A 19169-nucleotide genomic window follows, 5' to 3' on the forward strand; every position below is an offset into this window, starting at 1 on the left:
GATAAAATTTGACCAAAAACAATCCATGTGTTCTACCTTACCACAATGATGTCTGTATCGAGAGACAAATGAGATACAAAAAATTGATCAAGTGTTTGAAAAACTATACAAGCAAATGAAAAGTCAAATCTAACCTCTAGAAATTAAATACCATTTTTATTTTGAAACTTAGGTGAATTTGTACTGTTCAGGGAATCTATGAATATAATTATTTTGATTTCTAGTGTGACCATAAACAGTTCATAATTTAGTTTTACTTTCCGAATCAGCAGCTCACCAAAATCTGCTTCAGAACTGATGTCTATGTGAGATTTTCTCTCTTCACTTTATTATTAATAATGCAGACTCTGCCTTCATTCAGTCATAAATATTGTTAGCACTGGAAGGAGCTGCAGAGTTATATGTACTCTATCAAAATTAGAGAATGGATACAGCAATCACTACCAGTTTAGAACATCATACTCTTTACTGGAGACTGTTTGGTATAATTTGCATGATTATGACAATAAAAAGGAGCAGAATCATCTTCTACTCATCCATAACTCTGGCAGTCATTTCAGATGACGGGGATAAATTTCAGCAATACAGTTCTTATGCATTAAACATGGACATGCAACACCAGTTTTCAGTTATTTGCAGCAACTGATGAAAGCAGATAAGGATTTTCATAGTTTTCAGATCAATAAAGTTGAAAACTGACTATAAAAGAGGTCAACAGACAATTCATCCACTGACATATTGAATGTTCAATACAGTACAAATCTAGCTGTTCAAGTTTGACAGCATTCTTGTTTTATATCACGCTTTGGCATTCCAAAATGATAAGGAGGCTGACAGCTCAGCTTAGCAAACCATGCACGCCAAATAGTAACCTCCAGGATGCATACCTAGAGTATATATCTAAAGCTCACACTTTATGATAACTTAGAACAGAACTCAGAGAAATGAGAATTTCTCATGAGAAGTTCTCCTCTACTAGGAGAAGGAAACATTATTTACATAATGAGTATGAGCTAACTGAAGTCGTAATGTGCCATCTTTTTGTGTGTGCAGTATTGCACAATCTCTAAGTATATGATTGGGTCCTGCTGCTCTCCACTGGGTTTCTATTTCACTGGGTGCGCATTAAGCACCTGCTGTAAGGAAGGTGAACCTGGATTTGAGGTTGAAATAGAACATGTTGTGAGTGTAAGAGTTTGGCTGTTACGGAATGAATGTGGAACTTAGATATCACCATGTTGAAATGGATTCAGTTTCTCCATTAATTTGAATAGTTCTTTTTTTGATGTTGTGCATATCTTTTTAAACTGCAATTTCCACAGTCCTTTATTTGTTTTCTTTTAGATGCTGTGCTGGATACTTCAGCATCTCAGTTTCTGTGTGACATTCACAGTTCTACCTGAAGTCTACTCTCTAAATATGCACACTACGAAAATAAAACTCAGTACTTTGATAAATGAATCCTAAGAGTGTTAAGTCTGTTCACCCCAAATTCCGGGATTCCCATAACTTTTCTATGCCTCATCTAGCAACATGTAAAACAAAGATAATAAATCAAAACTATTTCAAGAGCAATAAATTGCTATGGATGAACTTCTCAGGTACTTCAGTGATGGGCACCACAAAAAAATGATGAATTGAGTCTGTTTTCAGATTAAGGTTTGAATAACACATGGTAACAAAGTGCTAGGACATATAGTTAAAAATAATTTAACGTGATATAACAGAAACTTGAATTATTATAATGAATGGCAATATCTGAATCGAAATACTAAAGAGGTCTCTGCTAACTTTTATACAACAGCTATAAATATAATTAATTTCTCAGAGTCTTGAATCATACATGGACTACAGAATTTTGTTTCCTTCTCTATGTTTGTCTAATTTACATGCATTTGATTATATCTTCCATGCACTTTTTTGCATAAAGGAAGTCTGCTACAGCTTTAAACTAAGAGTATATTTGCAAGGATCCAGTGGAGGAAGAACAGTAGAGCTTCCACTAGTAACAGGACTTCCGACAAAACTCTCTAGTGGTACTAGTATGTCCGCTTCTTACACAGTCTGTTGTTTATACTATTATAAATGTACATGAGTGTCATTCCACAGAGCTATGTCCACCAGAGCATTCTAACTTTGATGGTTTTGAGGTTGTGTGTCACTAATTAACTTTGAGGGTTTAGATATACCGCTCACCTCAGCACTCCATTTCACCCATTTTTCCACTAGTTGTACCATTTATTTCTCTGAGCCTGCAAAAAAAAAAAAAAACAAAAACAAAAACAAAACCAATTTCTCCTAAAGACTAGCTTTTGATTTTGGGGCACTATAGAACTACAAAAGAGAGTCCAGCTTTCAGCTTGCTTTAGGCAATGTTGCTATGACCGTATGGCACAACAGAGCCCTGGGCAGGGATTATCAGCTGTGATCCCAAACCCAATGTTGCAGTGTCAGTGCTTCAGAGAAAGGCAAATTCTCTCAGGTGCAACTTCATATCAATGTAGTAACACTATTTCCTATTCTAAATTAACCTTGGCTGCTGCTAGCAGAAGGATCTCTGCAACATACATCACTGCACAATGTAAATACGTCCTCAACTATGTGTGTGCACATCAGGTTTTTTAGTCTATAATACCATTTGCAAATATTAGTATGCACAGTTGTGCTGTCTGTGTTTACAAGCTATAAAGAAAGAGGCTTAAGTGTTTATCCCCTTTATACACAAAGATATCCTGGATGTGTTCACACAAAACAGAAACCTTTCTCTAGATCCCATGTTCATCCTCTTTATGGTAAAGGACGCACATTATTTTTTCTGTAGAACTGTTTCTTACTCTGATTATTGCATGTCTCTTTCTGGTAAAATTGTCTTTAAGATTTCCTGGTTTGTGTGTGTGTTTGTTTGTTGCAGAACTTAAATGTGAAGTGACTGAATGAGGGAGATGTTGAAAAGAGCAAGGACAGTATCATCAAGCTGCTTGGGTACCACAAAGTTAATTTGTGATGCCAGTTAAAAGATTTATATCAAATTATAATCATGGTTTTTAACTGTGTGTTCTTCAATTTCTGGACAATCATCTTGAAACACTGAGACTGAATCTGCAGAAGTGGTGAGCATTCAGTTACTGCCAAAACCAATGAGAGTCATACTCTGAATATATAGCATTGCAGGTAATGCCAAATACTCTGAAAAAAAACCCCAAACTAACAGATCCCGAGCTGTCTTTAACTGGGTACATCAGGAAGGAGATAAATGACACTGAAGGAAGGAGAGGAAGAGAAGAATGCAAAGCAGCATTGACTGAAGGTAAATCTGGAGCAAAGAAACAGTAATGATACAGATGGCAGAAGCAGCCAGTCATGAGAAGGGTTATTTCATATGCAAAAATCCTGGGATTCCTTATGCAAAAACATCCTGAAATTTGGCACGGGAGTGGAAGAAAAGGTATGAAGGAAGGTATGGGCTAAAACAACACTGTTTAATGTCTGAATGTTTTATTACAGGGAAAACCCCTCATAACAGTGCAGCATTACTCAGAGAACTTGCGGTAATCTCACGTTATTGTGATACTAATTTTATCATCCACTTGACCCAGTCTACACCAGTCATGGCATTTCAGATCTTTCCCAGGAAAAGGAACTTGGTTAATGCAAGGGCATGGGTATATTTGACATGCAATACTTATAAAATGAGGTCTCAGCACAGGACTCAAAGATGTTCTGTGACTTAATTTCTTCCCAAAGAAAGTTGAATAAAATCAGAGATATTGTGCTCAATATATTTTACTTTCTGATCATATTGGCATAAACTAGCCTCTTATGCTTTAGCTAGGCAGCTTCTAATGCCTGATGTAACTAGTTATGCTTTGCTGGATTCTTCTAAATGGCACTGCAACCTTTGGAATTAACGGATAATGGAAGTAAAACCAGAAATGAATTCTAATCATATTACATATTACCCATTTCACAATAAATCACAGAGGCTGCAATGGATGTCAAAGCTCAGTCCTCTACAATGTTCAATGTAAAAGCAGGAGAACTACTCATGGCAATAAAAGAGGGTTTCAAATCTTGGGTATTAATGTGATTTGATTTTCAATTAGTTTTATCTAAGCATTTTGAAGTAAAGGAATGGAACAATAGTACCATGTTTGACTAATAAAGGACACAAAGGAGTTTTTTTCTTATTTTATTCTTTAAACATAGCTTTGCTTTACATAGACTATATTGTATCATACTATAAATATCTACTTCAACTGTTTGAAAAGCAGTTCATCTTCAAGTAATTAAGAGAACATCTATAATGTTAATCAACAACTACTGAGTAAACAACGATCAATTGCCTCATTTTTCACAAGAATTCTCCTCACAGAAACTTCCAGATAAGGACTGTGGGTTTGAATGGGCACAGATCAAAAACTAAGGCCTATCAGAATGGTATTGCAGACAAATGTCCCAGCACCAGTTCCGGAGCTTAAACTTGGCTTCAAAATCAGGCAAATGACCAGCCAAAGAAAAGCCCAGCAAACAGATCCCTGTTAACTTGCATTTTAGCACTGGGAAAGAGTAAGTGACAGTTTCTATCAATCACAAAAGTTTTTGCTCTTTCCTCGAAATGAAGCTACTCCAGTACAGCAGTAGGTGGACTAGACACCTTCTGTGTGTCTCTATGAGTCCATCATTTTGTCTCTCGGCAATATAAATGGAGACACTGATTTCAATAATAACTGCACCCAAAAGCTAGCCAGATTTTCTAGGTGTTATTTGATTCTACATAGAGGATGTATGAAGATATGATGGTTTCATTTTCTATTATAAAGATCCAAATTCAGAAATTGTGAGTAAGCTGCACAAATAATATAATCACCATGGAGAGACCACGAAAGATTAAAAAGAATGGATCTGAAAATGGTAACAACATTTTACTAAAATATTTTAATCAATTTAGTACTGCAGACACAGATAGAAGGAGTACCATCCCATAAAAAAAAAGAAAGTGAAGCTATAGAAAGAAGAGTCAGGGTTTTCAAATCAAATGCAATGTCAGAATAATTTATATTTCCAGTTAACATCAATAAATTGCTCAAATATATTGACAGTTCTGCTTATGCAGTTGACTGTACACTGGTTTAATCATAAACAATTACACAAATACAGACATGTTACTTTAGTCTTAAAAAAAAACTCTCGCAAGTCACTCATGTAGGTCTATTGAGTGAATCAGGGTGAAGCACAATTTGAAGAGGAATTACTTCTTTGAATAATTAGCAATACTACTAAATTGATTTATAAATATATGGAAAGCAGTTTTGCAAGTCTCATATTTTGACACATTTTGTAATAATTTCTGAAAAAAATCAGCACACAATAATGGAAGTTAACATAGCAAGAGGATTAATCAATGAAATAATCAAACCCCTGATTGAGTGTAAGGATAATGAGTTCCACAACATATAAGAGATTTGAGATTTTCAGCCAAAAATGCAGACCCAGGGAATCACTCCTGATGGTGCCTTAAAGCTCAGTCAAAGGGCTTAAAATCAGCTGTAAACCAGTTTCAGCCTAATTTGTGATGGCCATACAAAGGGAATCATCACTAGTGACCAAAATGGGATCTTTGAGAGGTCACAGTACTTCTCTGAACATGCAGGAAATGTTAACCTGCGTATGTAAAACCACAGCATAGCAACTGTTGATATGAATTGACTTTTCAGTGGTAAGCAATGTACTGATTCATAAAGCATATTTTTCTTCTTACCACAGAATCACTTAATAAGCTTATGTGTGTTGCCCAGCTGAGTTTATTATACTATTTTATAATTATTTTATGCACCAATTATATCTGTTAAAATTTTTCTTTTTCAGATCTTCATCCTGGAACTTTAATAATAACTGTTAGAGCTGGTAACTTTTCTCTTAAATTTTCACTGCATGTATTTCTGTATATACAAGTATCTTGTATATATGTATATGTATATATATGTATATATGTATATATGTAATGTTTTTCAACATTAAATAATAGTAAGTTAAATTCTACAGACTTATATGTCAATAAAATTGCCAGAAGTATAACTCATGACTGAAATTGACCAGTTCTCTTCCTCAACCCTTCCAATTTTATTTAGTTATATTGATTTAGTTTAAATTTTAATAACCAATTCTACTTTAAAAATGTTCAGGAAATAGAGCATCTTTTCTTGTTTCTCTTTACTGCTTAGCGGAAAAAATATGCCTTTTATTTCTCTCAATGTTGAAATTACTTCCTCAAATAGAACTACTACAATGGAGAGAATACATACTATTTTTCAGAAAAGGAATCCCAAATGACCATTTAGTCTGTCTATCCCCCTGCCCCAGGGTACTATCAACAGCACTTAGACAATTCCTGGGTAGTTTTTGTAAGCTCTTCTTAAGATGGACAGTCTTCTTGGGCAGCCTATATGAATACTTCACCATCTTTGCAAAAAGAAATTTTCTCCCAAATGGCTAACCTACACTTCATTCCCATTTTAAACCTAATTTTGTCTCGTCCTCTTGCCAGAGTGTATGGAGGCCATCCTTACAGGAACTGTTTGATCCCATGGAGGATTATGGGATCTGTCCTCCCACTGAAAGACTGTGTTTCTCTGCAGCCCAGGGTAACATACTATAAAAGGTTAATTCACCAAGGTAATATAGCCGCAAATAAATGTATTACCATATTCATAAAACATTTGTTCACTAACTGTTCCTAAGATAAGGAACATTCCAGAGGACATTCCTGCAAATCAGTCTTCTTGTGTCACAAGAGACAGCAATGACCAAGAAAATAATTCTTTTTCATTGTAGATAGAATGAATCTTTTTTTTTTTTTATGGTGAAATAACACCAGGAAACAGCTGAAGTAGCACTAAAACTGCCCATATGAGAAGACAAATACCTCAAGGAAAGGTCCATATCAATGATGAAGGATTTTCACTGCATAACTCTGTATAGTGCCTGGCCTGTGGACCAATGCTGACCTTAGACAGCGTTTGATTTCTCCATTTTCTCAGGCATAGTAGCTACATAGACAGGTGCGAAACTTATTAAAAACTACTAGTCAGACGGAAATTCCTTGGGGTTTTTTTTTTTTTTTTTGAGAAGTTAAATTGCCATCATTTACCATAAGTTCATGCTCAAAAGTCACTTAAAAATCCCTTCAACTTTATTTATCCCATAATATATAAGAGTTTGGGAAGACTAAGTCTGAGCAAAAATTCTTCCTGCTCACTTCTTGACACTTCATCAAAAAGATCTGCAAAAGAAGACTCCTCCTAGAGTGCAAATACAGAGGGAATATCAGAGCATCCTCTATTTACCCCTGCACCTGCAAAGGAAAACTAAAACGTCTGAAGCCCCACCTTTTAAGAACCTTGTGAAACAATCTGGGAACTGAGCCAAAATCTACTCTCGCTATATAAGGCTCAGGAACAGACAGGTATTTCCTCAGAGGCAGGTTGTTCGGTAGTTTCTACCGGACTTCCAGAAGATGGGTACAGGTGGTGGGATGCGAATACCGCTATGGATATCAATAATAACACTTGCCTTCATACAGATCAAAGGTAGGAAGATTCACTTGCTTGGCATTTTTACTGTTTTAAAGAATTTATAACCTGCTTTGGAGTTTGAAACATTTTTTTCTGGGCTTTGTGAAGCTAATGAACCTGTTAGCTTTATGCAAGGTTTTCTTTTCTATTACAATACTTTCCATCCTAAAATGAGGAAAATAACTGTCTTGAAAGCTTATATTGTAGTCCATGTTTGCATCCTATTTTCTCCAGTTGAAATAATGAACAGCTCCACTCAGTTCAGTGTAACTCACTCAGAACTTAAACTCCTACCAAAATTCATCAAGATTTGCATCTATCTTTTGATGTTCATTTCAAGGTGATACAGCATTTCTAAATGCACAAACCAAAAGGCGCAAAAGTAGCTTTAGGAGGCAAGAAATCCATGGAGTCTGTCTGCATGCATGATTATAAATTTTGTTTGTTTATTAGCTGACGATACAGTATTAAAAAAAAAAAAGAGTGATTTTGCTTGAAAAGCACTGGACAACAGATTTTAAAAGTTCATTTATTTGTACACATGAGGTTGCATAAAAGCTTAGAGCACAGGGTTGGTTTTTGATCAGGTGAAAACAAATGGAGTTGCCTTAAATATTCGAAGAGGGCATTAACACGCACAGATTAATGGAAATCTTTTTACATATATTTCACCTGTTAGTTTCTCTTAAATTTAAGGCAAGAGTGTTAGGTTTTAGTGCATTTTGATATCAGACAGAGATCCTATTGTATTATTTTACATTTTTCTGACTTTCAGGTAGTTCACACTAACTTATGTCAAAAAGTGGTAGTGTGAAAGAATAGCCCATCAAAAGACTAGATGTAGCATTACAACACCATGCAATGGAAATGGGTATCTGAAAAGAATATGGGGTGAGGCAGTGTTGGTACCACACAGTGCGTGGAGAGAGAAGCAAAAAATTCTCTGAGGCTAGGCAGTGGACAAGAGAAACCCAGCACTGAATAGTTCATAGCTTAAGAACAGGCACAATGCATCCTTCCAACACCAGCTGCAGACCCACAGGTGGTGCAAAAAGGAAGGGACTTAAGGAGCTCTCTGCAGATCTGATTTCAGCATTAGCTCCTCTAGCAGTACTCCCCACGGACTGCCCTTGTAGGATGCAGCAGAGGGTGAGCCTGCCTGGTTGATTTTCTCCAGCCAGCACTGCCTCACCTGCATCACCCTCTGATGACCTAAACAGCGCATTAAAAGCCCCTCTGGCCCCTGCAGCTTTTGTATGTATTCCTAGTCTGATAGGAATTCTATTGTATTCCTATTCTGATAGGAATTTTCTCCTCCTCACACACATGCATGCTCCAGGACTTTGTCTGCATTTTCCTGGACCATTTGGTCATCCCTGACCTCAGAAAAGTGAGTTTGGAGAGGGATGTGTGCTGGCCCTCCCCTTCTTCCATGGGGATAGTCACAACGGTTGCTTTGCCTCATGCAGCACCACCAAGACTCAGTGCTGCTCCTGGTGAAGAGGCAAAATATGGGTCATAAAGTCAGTGGAGGGGAATACACACATTTTTCATTCCATTCTATTGGAATGAAAATCAAAAGTCACAAATAAATCTATTGGAAAGATCTACATTTTTTCTGTGTGGTTTTTACATTAATTTTCCTACTTCTGCTTATTACAAAAAGTGCCTGAAAGTGTAAAATACAGAGTAACTTCGGCTTTCAGTAAGAGAGGACAGAGATCAGTCCTGTAACTATAATGCTTTCTGTACAAAAGAGACCTATTTTTAAAGCCCTCTGGCTAGACTAAGGGATTTACTGATTCTTAAAGCACACAGTGATCATAAAAAATTAAGAAAATGAAGCCCTTTTTCTGAAAAGCTTATAAGGGCATCCAGGAGCATTGTGGCAGGTCCTAATGCAAACCTGACTTCCTGTACATTAAGACAGCTTTGCCAATTTTTGTTATACTGACTGTTACATGTTTAAACAGATATAACTGAGAAATGATGAGGGAACTCAAGAAAATTGTACACTAACATTTTCCTCCTACACTCTTCTTGACGTAGTTCAAGCCCAGGATGATGAGCAACAAACAAAATCAAACTATGCTTCTCCATCGATCCTGCAGCGACAAAAAAGTAAGTACTTTTATGCTGATCTACTTCTAAAATTCTGTCTCAAATGAAATTGAAAAATAGTAAGATTGCTAGAATCTTCTTATTCCTAGCTACAGCATACTTTCCCTTCTTCCCCCTGCCCCAACCCCCTCCAATAAAAAAAAAGGAAGGGGGGAGAGAAATTCTCTGCACAACATACCCAATTTCCAACCAATCTCTGACTGCTCTAAACTGGAGAACTTCCTCTGAGATATGGCCCAGTGGATCTAGGCTACTGATATGATACAGTTATCTAATCTTTAACTTAATGAAAAGTACATACCTTCTATCTAAAACTGTATTTTCAGAAAAGGTGTGTGCATACATATATATCACCAATGTACTTGGATAGTAGGTGAAAAAGATACATTTTTTTAATGCTGTGTCAACATGACTGCATTATTTATGAGAGAATAAGAAAACTGCAACTACTTTAAGCATTAGAATAATTCAGCACTACAAAGTCATGCATGACACATGGCACGACACATACAGGGCAAACACCGTAACCATACACAGCAAAATAAGGGTGGAAGTATAAATGCTAACTGGTGTATTAATGGTGGCAGACTGAAACAATGATTAAGACTGCTCTGAAGTCTGTAATTTGTGAGGTCACTAGCTGGCAATTAAAATAGTGATACACCCAAATTGGAAGTGTAGCAAAAATAATTTAATAGTGAGTATATTTAATTATTGGAACAGATTGTCAAGGAAGGTAATATTTGCGCTGCCCCTTAAAATCCTTACATCAAGATTAAATGAGATTGTCTTTCTAAAGCATGTATTTGTCTTAGTGTTACTTTTTGTTCTAAACACAGAAGCCAATGACTGATGTTGCACAATCTACAGTTTGGAAGTCATCAAATTCTGTGATTTTGATATTTTCAAGGGAGAATCTGCATCAATTCCTCAGACTCTCATGTTAAGAAAATCACATTGCAGGTTCTCTAAGTATTTTATCCCTTTCATTACCAGATCTAGAGAGATAACATGGGATTTGAATGCAGAAAATTTAGGGCTGGATCCTACCAATGGAAGACTTTGCATGAAAAGCACATGATCAAAGTTTCTCAGAATTTCAACTGCTTAAAAAAAAAAAAAAGTCTGCTTAGAGCTGGTTATGCAAACATACATGTCTCAGCACAAGAAAGATAAAAGCTTCATAAAATACCAGCTCCTATTTCTCATCCTCAGCTTCCAATATCCTTCAGTAACTTTCTGCTCCTAGATGTACTGAGAAGCAAAGGTTCAGGCATAGACATTAGCTCCACATTTTCTGCATTGCTGAACACTATGCTTTAAGGATCAGATTGCTGCTTTTCAGTTCAAAACTTTAGGGCCAGAACATCAGATGTGAGTCTTGGACAAATGATGGAAGAAAGTACTACAACCAAAGAGCATTGTCTTTGGCATTTAGTTGTTAGTGAAGTATACAGAAAGCCAGAACACAAAGCACTATGTCAAAAACATCATTAAAGCTTGGTGGAAACTTACCCCTATAGTGTAGCTAGTACTAGGAAATGTTAGTCACTAAAGAGACTGGGTAATATTTATTCATTTTTTAGTATTTCTATTAAGATTAATCTTAACAATTTTTTCTCCCTTAGATTTTCCACCAGCTTCAAAATCCCAAGAAGTGACAATCATTCCACCATTTCAAAACACACTGAGATTAAAGGGTAAGTTAAACAATCTGTCATAGTTCAGATAATCACACAGGTGATCATGGAGTGAATGAAGAGATTAATAAATCATGTAAGACCCTTCAGCATAATAGAATAAAAAATGAACATGCAAATTAGTCATGTTATCAGGTAACAAAGATAATCCAAATATGACTCCAGTACCCAGGCCTACATTTTGTTAATATGATGCAGCTGTTAAAAAATTACATATATCTAAATATAATACTTGGATAAATCACACACCGTACTTCCATTAAAGAGAGGGAACTATTAAAGTGTTCAAAAGACTGGTGGGACACCTAATTTAGAGTATAGTGTACAATTCTGACTAGCCACGTTGAAGCAGAGTGAGTCTAAATCTGGAAGGATGCAGAGGGGGACTGTGAAGATAATCAGGAAGATAGGAGAGCCTGCTTGTAAGGAAATAAGGACTGAAAAGAGATAAGTGACTCCTTTAATGAGTGGTGGAAAGAGCAGTGAGGTGGAACCACTTCAAGGTTAAGTGTAATACTGGCAGAAGAACAACCAGGCTTACATGAGACAGGAATGTTTTAGAAGATGCTGGCAAAAAGTCTTCCAGCCATTTAAAGGGTGTGGCTATGAGTGGCCTTCCCTAGTAGGAGTACCATATAGTTTTAAAGTAAATTTAAACTGGTTTTATGGTGAAACTTTAGAACTTCATATATTTAGGAAAGGATTTATAGAATATTGCTGTCAGGAGAACCAGAGCACTGAGCACAGTGACCCAGGAGGTCTCTTCTGATCTTAGGCTCTATACTGAACTAAATAAGTAACAGATTGATAAACAAAGAGTTCAACAAGAAGGAAAATAAAAAATAGGCTTTTGAACAGAGGCTAGTGGAAGAAATAAGAGGGGAAAGGCAACTAAAGGGAGGGTTTCTGCAGCAAATTACAGAAAATTCTTACTGCTTATTTTGAATCCATAGCTGGCAACCCCTCTCACAATGGCCGTGTGTGCAGCACATGGGGTAACTTCCACTTCAAGACCTTTGATGGGGACATCTTTTACTTCCCTGGGGTCTGCAATTACATCTTTGCATCCAACTGCAAATCTCCCTATGAGGACTTCAACATCCAGATTAGACGTACAACAGTGGAAAATGCTACCATGATCACGCATGTCCTCATGAAGCTGGAAGGAGCAGTGATTGAACTGACCCGCGGCTCTGTCCTTCTTGATGGCAAACTGTATGTTCATAACTTGAAACTGCTATCACTGTTCTTGCTCCCAGTAGGCATTTTGAGTCAGCACCCCCTTCCCTCCTCTGATCTCACATTTTTCCCAAGCAGCTGGAGGGCTCAGGTCTTTCCTGAATTATCAACAAAAAAAAGTGCCTGACTAAGCTAATTGCTACTTATGAAGATTATCCGTGTCCCATTTGTTCAGATGAGCTATATCCCTAATGCTGCCCCACTGCGACAATAACGTATGTTTACAATTGAGTCTATAAATTGGATTCAGTCAAAGTGTTAGGTTTTTACACTCTCTAGTTTCTACTTTACATTATTTCAACCAGAACAGGATCCTTGAGAGGAATTTTTGATGGCTTTCCCCCTTGGACTGAACCACAGGCAGTTAAATAGCGACTGCAGCTTGTACCTGCACTCATTTAAAACGAGCCTCTCTGGAAATTTGCTATCTATATAGCAACAGTAGCACTGACTTTGGCACAAGGTGTGAAACTTGCCCAAGAGGCTGGGTCAATATTTGGGCAGATATCCCACAGTGAGTTGCGTATGATAGCAGCTATGTACAGTGAGCTAGTCTAAAGGTTATCTTAGTACACCTTTAATGGCACTCATGTCACAGAAAGCCTAAAGAGTCTATCCCTTTATTATCACCGGCTTTAAGGAGTAAATAGCAATACCATGAAGCATACTGCCTGCAAAACAGAACCTCCCTGCAGTTTTCTGAACAATACAACTAAAAACATATGCCAACATTTTACCTAGCCAAACACCGTTAACAGAGATAACCAAAAGGAGCAAGGAAAGCAGGACTGATCCATTTGCACAATGAGAAGCAATTGTATAGGAAACAGACAAAACACTACTCACTTGTGCTGTCTGTATTTAGTTACTGTTCTAATATCCTCACTTATGTGTGTCAAGGCTTCTCAAAGAGAATGACAAAGGATATCGGTGTGGATATTCAGTGGGTATTCTGGCCCTACCTCAGCTGAATTACAGTGATCTTTCCCCAGGGTTCAGATGCCCTACAGCCATATGGGAGTCTTGATAGAGAGAAGTAACAGCTATTTGAAAGTTTCTGCCAAGATAGGACTGACCTTCCTTTGGAATGAAGAAGATGCCCTTCTGGTAAGAGAACATCCAAAATTTGGCGGAAGGCCTGTATTTTGAAAATAGGCTATTTATATCTTTGCAGTCTTAATCAGCCAGGCAGGCAGTTACTTTGGGATTTGTGTCCAGTTTTAGTGTATTGCTCTGTCTTCCAGTCTTCTCCCAGTTACCCTTTTTTTTTTTTTTTGGCCCACCAAGCTCAGCTCAGGATCAAAACGTCCCGTGATGTGGCTTAGTGGTAGACTTGGCAGTCCTGGGGTAACAGTTGGACTTGATCGCAAATGTCTTTTCCAACCTAGCTGATTCTGTGAATAGACTTCCAATGGTAACATTTCCACATCACAGTGAAGTACTCCCCTGATCGCAGACCTGGCAACTTGATGATGTTCACAGCCCCAGGGCTAGGATAAGACCAAGCTTTTCTTGGCTGCCACTGACCTCGCCAGTGGTGCCTACCTTGTTACAACAATCACACAACACAGTCTGCACAGAATACATATGCCAACTTTTGAGTACATAGGCAATATTGATGTAGGCTGTGTTCCTAAAAATCAAGGCTGACATTGCTATGAACTTAAGCTCTTTCCTCATTTCTTTCAGGTGGAACTAGATAAGAAATACGCCAATCAAACTTGTGGACTTTGTGGGGACTTCAATGGAATTCCAGTCAGCAATGAATTTATTTCAGAGAGTAAGTAATAAAAAGCATTATTAAGTATTGGTGTTCTGGTTTTCTTTCTTTCAACAGTATACTGTAACGTAATTGTGGATCACATTGATGGCAAAATTAGTGCTACTGCTTTATGTATTTCTATGATGTCAGGACTTTGAGATGTATTAGATTGCTTCCATCACTTGAATCTTGTAAGACCTGTCACATGCAACTTTTTATGTGTTTTCAGTAGTTAGGATCCAGTTCCTTGTATAACTTATTCACCCACTTCTGCCTTTCATATTACAGTGATATTACTTGGTAATCACCGTTCATGTCACAGCTGGTAGTGTCACAAATGAAAATATATCCATGCAAAAGCTAGTAAAAAAAATCTTATTCTAATATTTGGACTGCTTTTTACAGAGACAAGGCTGACTCCCATACAGTTTGGGAATAGACAGAAGATTGATGGACCCATAGAGCAGTGTGCTGATCCTGCTCCTTCTGCTGTTCTAATGAACTGCTCAGCTGAATTTGTAAGAACCCCTCTCTTAAAATTTGTTTTCTCAATATAAAATACATTCTCTCTGTCTTTGGAGAAAATTTGTTGGAAAGTGAAAAAAATGTAACATGAAAATGACTCAACAGCAGGTTCAGAGGGAAATTTTTTCTATTTTTTTTTTTTATTCTTTGCTAAAATGAATTCTAAAAAGTTTCATTACCCTTTAGAGAAGACTGGATGTTTTCATGAAAGAGAAATTCATTGAGGATCTCTTAATATAAAGAAATTGTATAATGCTTGGGAAACCACCTGACCTGAGACTAACTCAAGATATGCGAAGATGTGGGAGTTAATCAAAGGAGTTCTACATGTACTTGCCCTATTATTAGACTTTTCCCTAAACATCTGCCTACAGCTACTGTTGGACAGGTTTTGGACCAGATGAACCTTTGGTTTGTTCTGCTACATGCCTTAACAATTAGTTTCTTATTTTCTAAACACTTGTTTTACTTTATTTACCCTTCTAGGCTTCTATCTGTGAGACAGTATTAACCAGTACAGCATTTACAAGCTGTAATGCACTTGTGAATATTCAGGACTACATTGAAACTTGCATACAAGACTTATGCCACTGTGATAGCTCTATGGCTGACTTCTGCATGTGCAATACCTTTGCTGAATACTCCCGGCAGTGTGCTCATGCGGGTGGACAGCCTCTGAACTGGAGAACCTCAGAACTATGTCGTAAGTATCTTGGAAAGGGACTTTCACCTGTGCTTACTACCCATATCTAGTAACCTTCAAAGATGTCTTGGTTTTGTTTGGATGGTTGTTTTTCCACAAAGAAGCCAACCATTTAAAAATGCATGCGATTTTCATTAAATCATCTTTAATCTGAAGACTTTGGAAATAGGGAAGTTTAGAGGATTTTGCATTATTAATGGTTTTCAATATATATCAGAAAGTCTGAGATGTTGCAGCCTCCACTTGGATCAGGATTCCCCTTTATATCTTGACAGAAAACAACCCAAATTACAAATACTGTTTTCTCAACATTTCAAAGGAAAAGTTGGCATTGTAATACTCTTTCTACTTTCAGCCAAATCATGTCCTTTCAACATGCAATATCAGGAGTGTGGGTCCCCCTGCTCTGATACATGTAGCAACCAGGAACGATCTGCACTTTGTGAAGACCACTGTACAGATGGCTGCGTCTGTCCTCCAGGCAAGCTTATTTCCTGCCCTTTTCTCATAACCAGAACCACCATAACACCTGTACACATTTAACAACTTTCCTACTCTGTCATTCTCATCACATCACCATTGTTACTATCATCAAACTAATAACTACATTTCTTCCTTGACACACAAGCACCATTTCTATTGAGATTACTCAAACTACCCTTTTAAATGATAAACATGCCTGAGACATGTACATAATGACTGAACTGAGAATAAGATACTTCACCTCTAACAATAAGGGTATGTCTTCTATTCTCAGCATCCGCATTCAGTTCAGAGAAAGTACATCATATGAAATCCCATTTTACCTACAGTGATAAATCCTGGTGTTAAAAAAGCTGTGTCTGGTTTCCCACATTACCAACCCTTTCTGTCCAGTGCTGCATGTCTAAACAAGGAACAGAGAGAGCACTAGGCAGTGTGTAAAATCTGGCACCTCAAAGAGTTACGCAAGAGAACTGAGTAGAAGTACAAGACAAACAACGCAAATGTGTTCTCTTTGTGACATTTACTTCTGGGACTGAGAATTGTTGCTGTCGTGATTGACTCCATGGTAGGATCTTCAGCCCTTGCAGCTTTTCTGCCCATCTTTCAAAATGTCTTGCAGAATCCACCGTAACTTTTTTTGTATAATTTCATCAACTTCTCTTAGATAAACCTCTGCCTTTGCGTATAGAACTATTTACTGTACAAATAGTATACGTACTGTTACATATGTCCCTGGGCAATCTTATGAATGGTTTATATATTCCACCTCATTATCTAGCAATTTTAATCCTAATTCCATTCTAATGAAGCCCATAACAGAAAGGTATTTCCCTACAGATCTCTTCTGATCACTCTAAGATTGTAGATAAGCTTCAATGGAATATAGCCCTTCAATCCCTACATAGTTTGCATCCTATTAAAGTATTTTCATTTTTCTGTGCAATACAGAAGAAATTTAACATATGCTTTCAGACATACAGACAGATACAGGCTCTGAAGTGCACAGAATGTGTAACAGACCATTTCTTTCCCTAGGAATGGTATTTGATGATATTAATGGTGCTGGCTGCATTCCCCGTAAAGAATGTCATTGTACCTATGAAGGTGAATCTTATGCTCCGGGTGCCTCCTTCTCATCTAAATGCAGATCATGGTAACATACTCCCTTTCTCATACTTCTTTTTTATAGATGCATTACCTGAACTTTTTGAAGACAGGGAAAAAATTACTAATTTCCCTTTAAAAATAAATGAGGAATGACTTACCAGCTGAAGAAGTTCTTTACTATGAGGGTGGTGAGGCACTGGAACAGGTTGCCCAAAGAAGTGGTAAATGCTGCATCCCTGACAGTGTTCAATGCCAGGCTGGACAGAGTCTTGGGCAACATAGTCTACTGTGAGGCATCCCTGCTCATGGCAGGGGGCTTGGAATTAGATGATTTTAAGGTCCTTTCCAACCCTAGCTGTTCTAGGATTCTATGATTACACATTTTTAGAGGATATTTACATCTCTCTTTTCTCCAGCACTTGGAAGCAAATATCTTCTCAGTGAGGGTGACGGAACACTGGAACAGGCTGCCCAGGGGGGTTGTGGAATCTCCTTCTTTGGAGACATTCAAAACCCGCCTGGACACGTTCCTGTGTAACCTTATCTAGGTGTTCCTGCTCTGGCAGGGGGATTGGACTAGATGATCTTTTGAGGTCCCTTCCAATCTCTAACATACTGTGATACTGTGATTTGAGTTTAGATACAGGCACTCCAATTTCAAAACCAATCAATTAAAAGAAACAATCAAATTCAAACATTTGATGTGTTTAAAAATGTGAATTACTGTGTTATATACTTTGTAGCACTAAAGTGTAATGCTAGGGTGCTCATAGAAATACTATGGAAGTTGTGACATTTAGCGATATATTGCATTAAGCAGAGTGGGAGATCATATTTAAGAGGCATGTTTGACAGGTATGTTTTTTTCAATATCACTATAATTACTGAAGTATTATTGCTCAAGTGTAGGTACATTTACTTATGTATCTACAAATACAAGCACCACAAACATGAATGTTATATTTCAAGAAATACTTAACATTTCTAAAGCTTGAGCTATGCTAATAGAGATGACTGGCAATCTTTCATACTAAGGAGAATGGATGCCAGGTTCACCAGGACTGAATTTTGCACAAAGGCTGGAAATGAACAGCAATATATAAAAAAATCATCATTAATATAATTGTGCCTGCCCCATACTTTTTTTGAGATTTCAAAGTAATGCTGTTTATTTCAAAATATGATCAATTCTTCAAGAGGAAAATTAAAGCATCGATTGTCATTATTATCTCTCATTTCACTTACACTTGCATTATGCAAGTTTACTGAATGCCTTCTTCGTTTCAGTACCTGTGCTGGAGGTGAATGGTCTTGTGTCACCCAGTCATGCCATGGAACTTGCAGTATTGAAGGAGGCTCCCACATCTCAACATTTGATGAAAAATATTATTCCTTCTTCGGAGACTGTAGTTATGTCCTAACCAAGGTAAAAATGAGTCACAATCCTTGCTAAAGAAATATGCTAAAGGAAAATGGTTTTATTATATTTTTTTTTTATTAAAACTGGCAATCACATCACTAAATAAACATATTGTAGTAGTTTTCTATTCTTTAATCATCATTTAAGAACTGCAGATATTTTAGGTTCCATGAAACAATCTCAGTGCTTCCCACCAATTTTTTAATTATATTAAATAGATTAGTCAAAAGCAATGAAACTTTTTGATGAGATTCACAAGCACTGGGCTCGATCTACAATTGAAGCAAGAATCAAGCTTACTCGTTAAAGTCCCCTTTTGGTACCAACATGTAAAATTAGATTCTCGGAGGCTGTAGAGGTACAGAAAAATCCTAAATTCAGACACAAAAGGTCAAGAAGCCTATGATTTTAACACTAAATTTCCAGGTGGCTGTAATTCTGCATCTCAGCTGTTCTCAATTTAATCTTCATTACACCACAAAAGGGATAAGGCATGTTCAGAATCACAACCTTCTGCATGTTTCCCTGTTATGTC

General features: G+C 37.2%; 1 protein-coding gene across 1 annotated transcript in view; it reads left to right on the forward strand.

The window, feature by feature from the left end:
• Positions 1-7471: 7471 nt before the first annotated feature.
• Positions 7472-19169, forward strand: part of MUC5AC (mucin 5AC, oligomeric mucus/gel-forming) — a 42361-nt gene continuing 30663 nt past the window's right edge. The window contains 11 exon segments of the mRNA XM_061380418.1: positions 7472-7586; positions 9621-9692; positions 11321-11392; positions 12346-12607; positions 13624-13738; positions 14321-14411; positions 14799-14911; positions 15405-15621; positions 15977-16102; positions 17143-17260; positions 18502-18640. Of these exon segments, the coding sequence (XP_061236402.1) occupies positions 7514-7586; positions 9621-9692; positions 11321-11392; positions 12346-12607; positions 13624-13738; positions 14321-14411; positions 14799-14911; positions 15405-15621; positions 15977-16102; positions 17143-17260; positions 18502-18640 (1398 nt within the window). The 5' untranslated portion in view covers positions 7472-7513.

The sequence above is a fragment of the Neopsephotus bourkii genome, unplaced genomic scaffold, assembly GCF_033783945.1.
Source record: "Neopsephotus bourkii isolate Nb327-2 ecotype Australia unplaced genomic scaffold, CSIRO-AGI_Nbou_v1 NB_1792, whole genome shotgun sequence".
NCBI classification, from domain to species: domain Eukaryota; kingdom Metazoa; phylum Chordata; class Aves; order Psittaciformes; family Psittacidae; genus Neopsephotus; species Neopsephotus bourkii.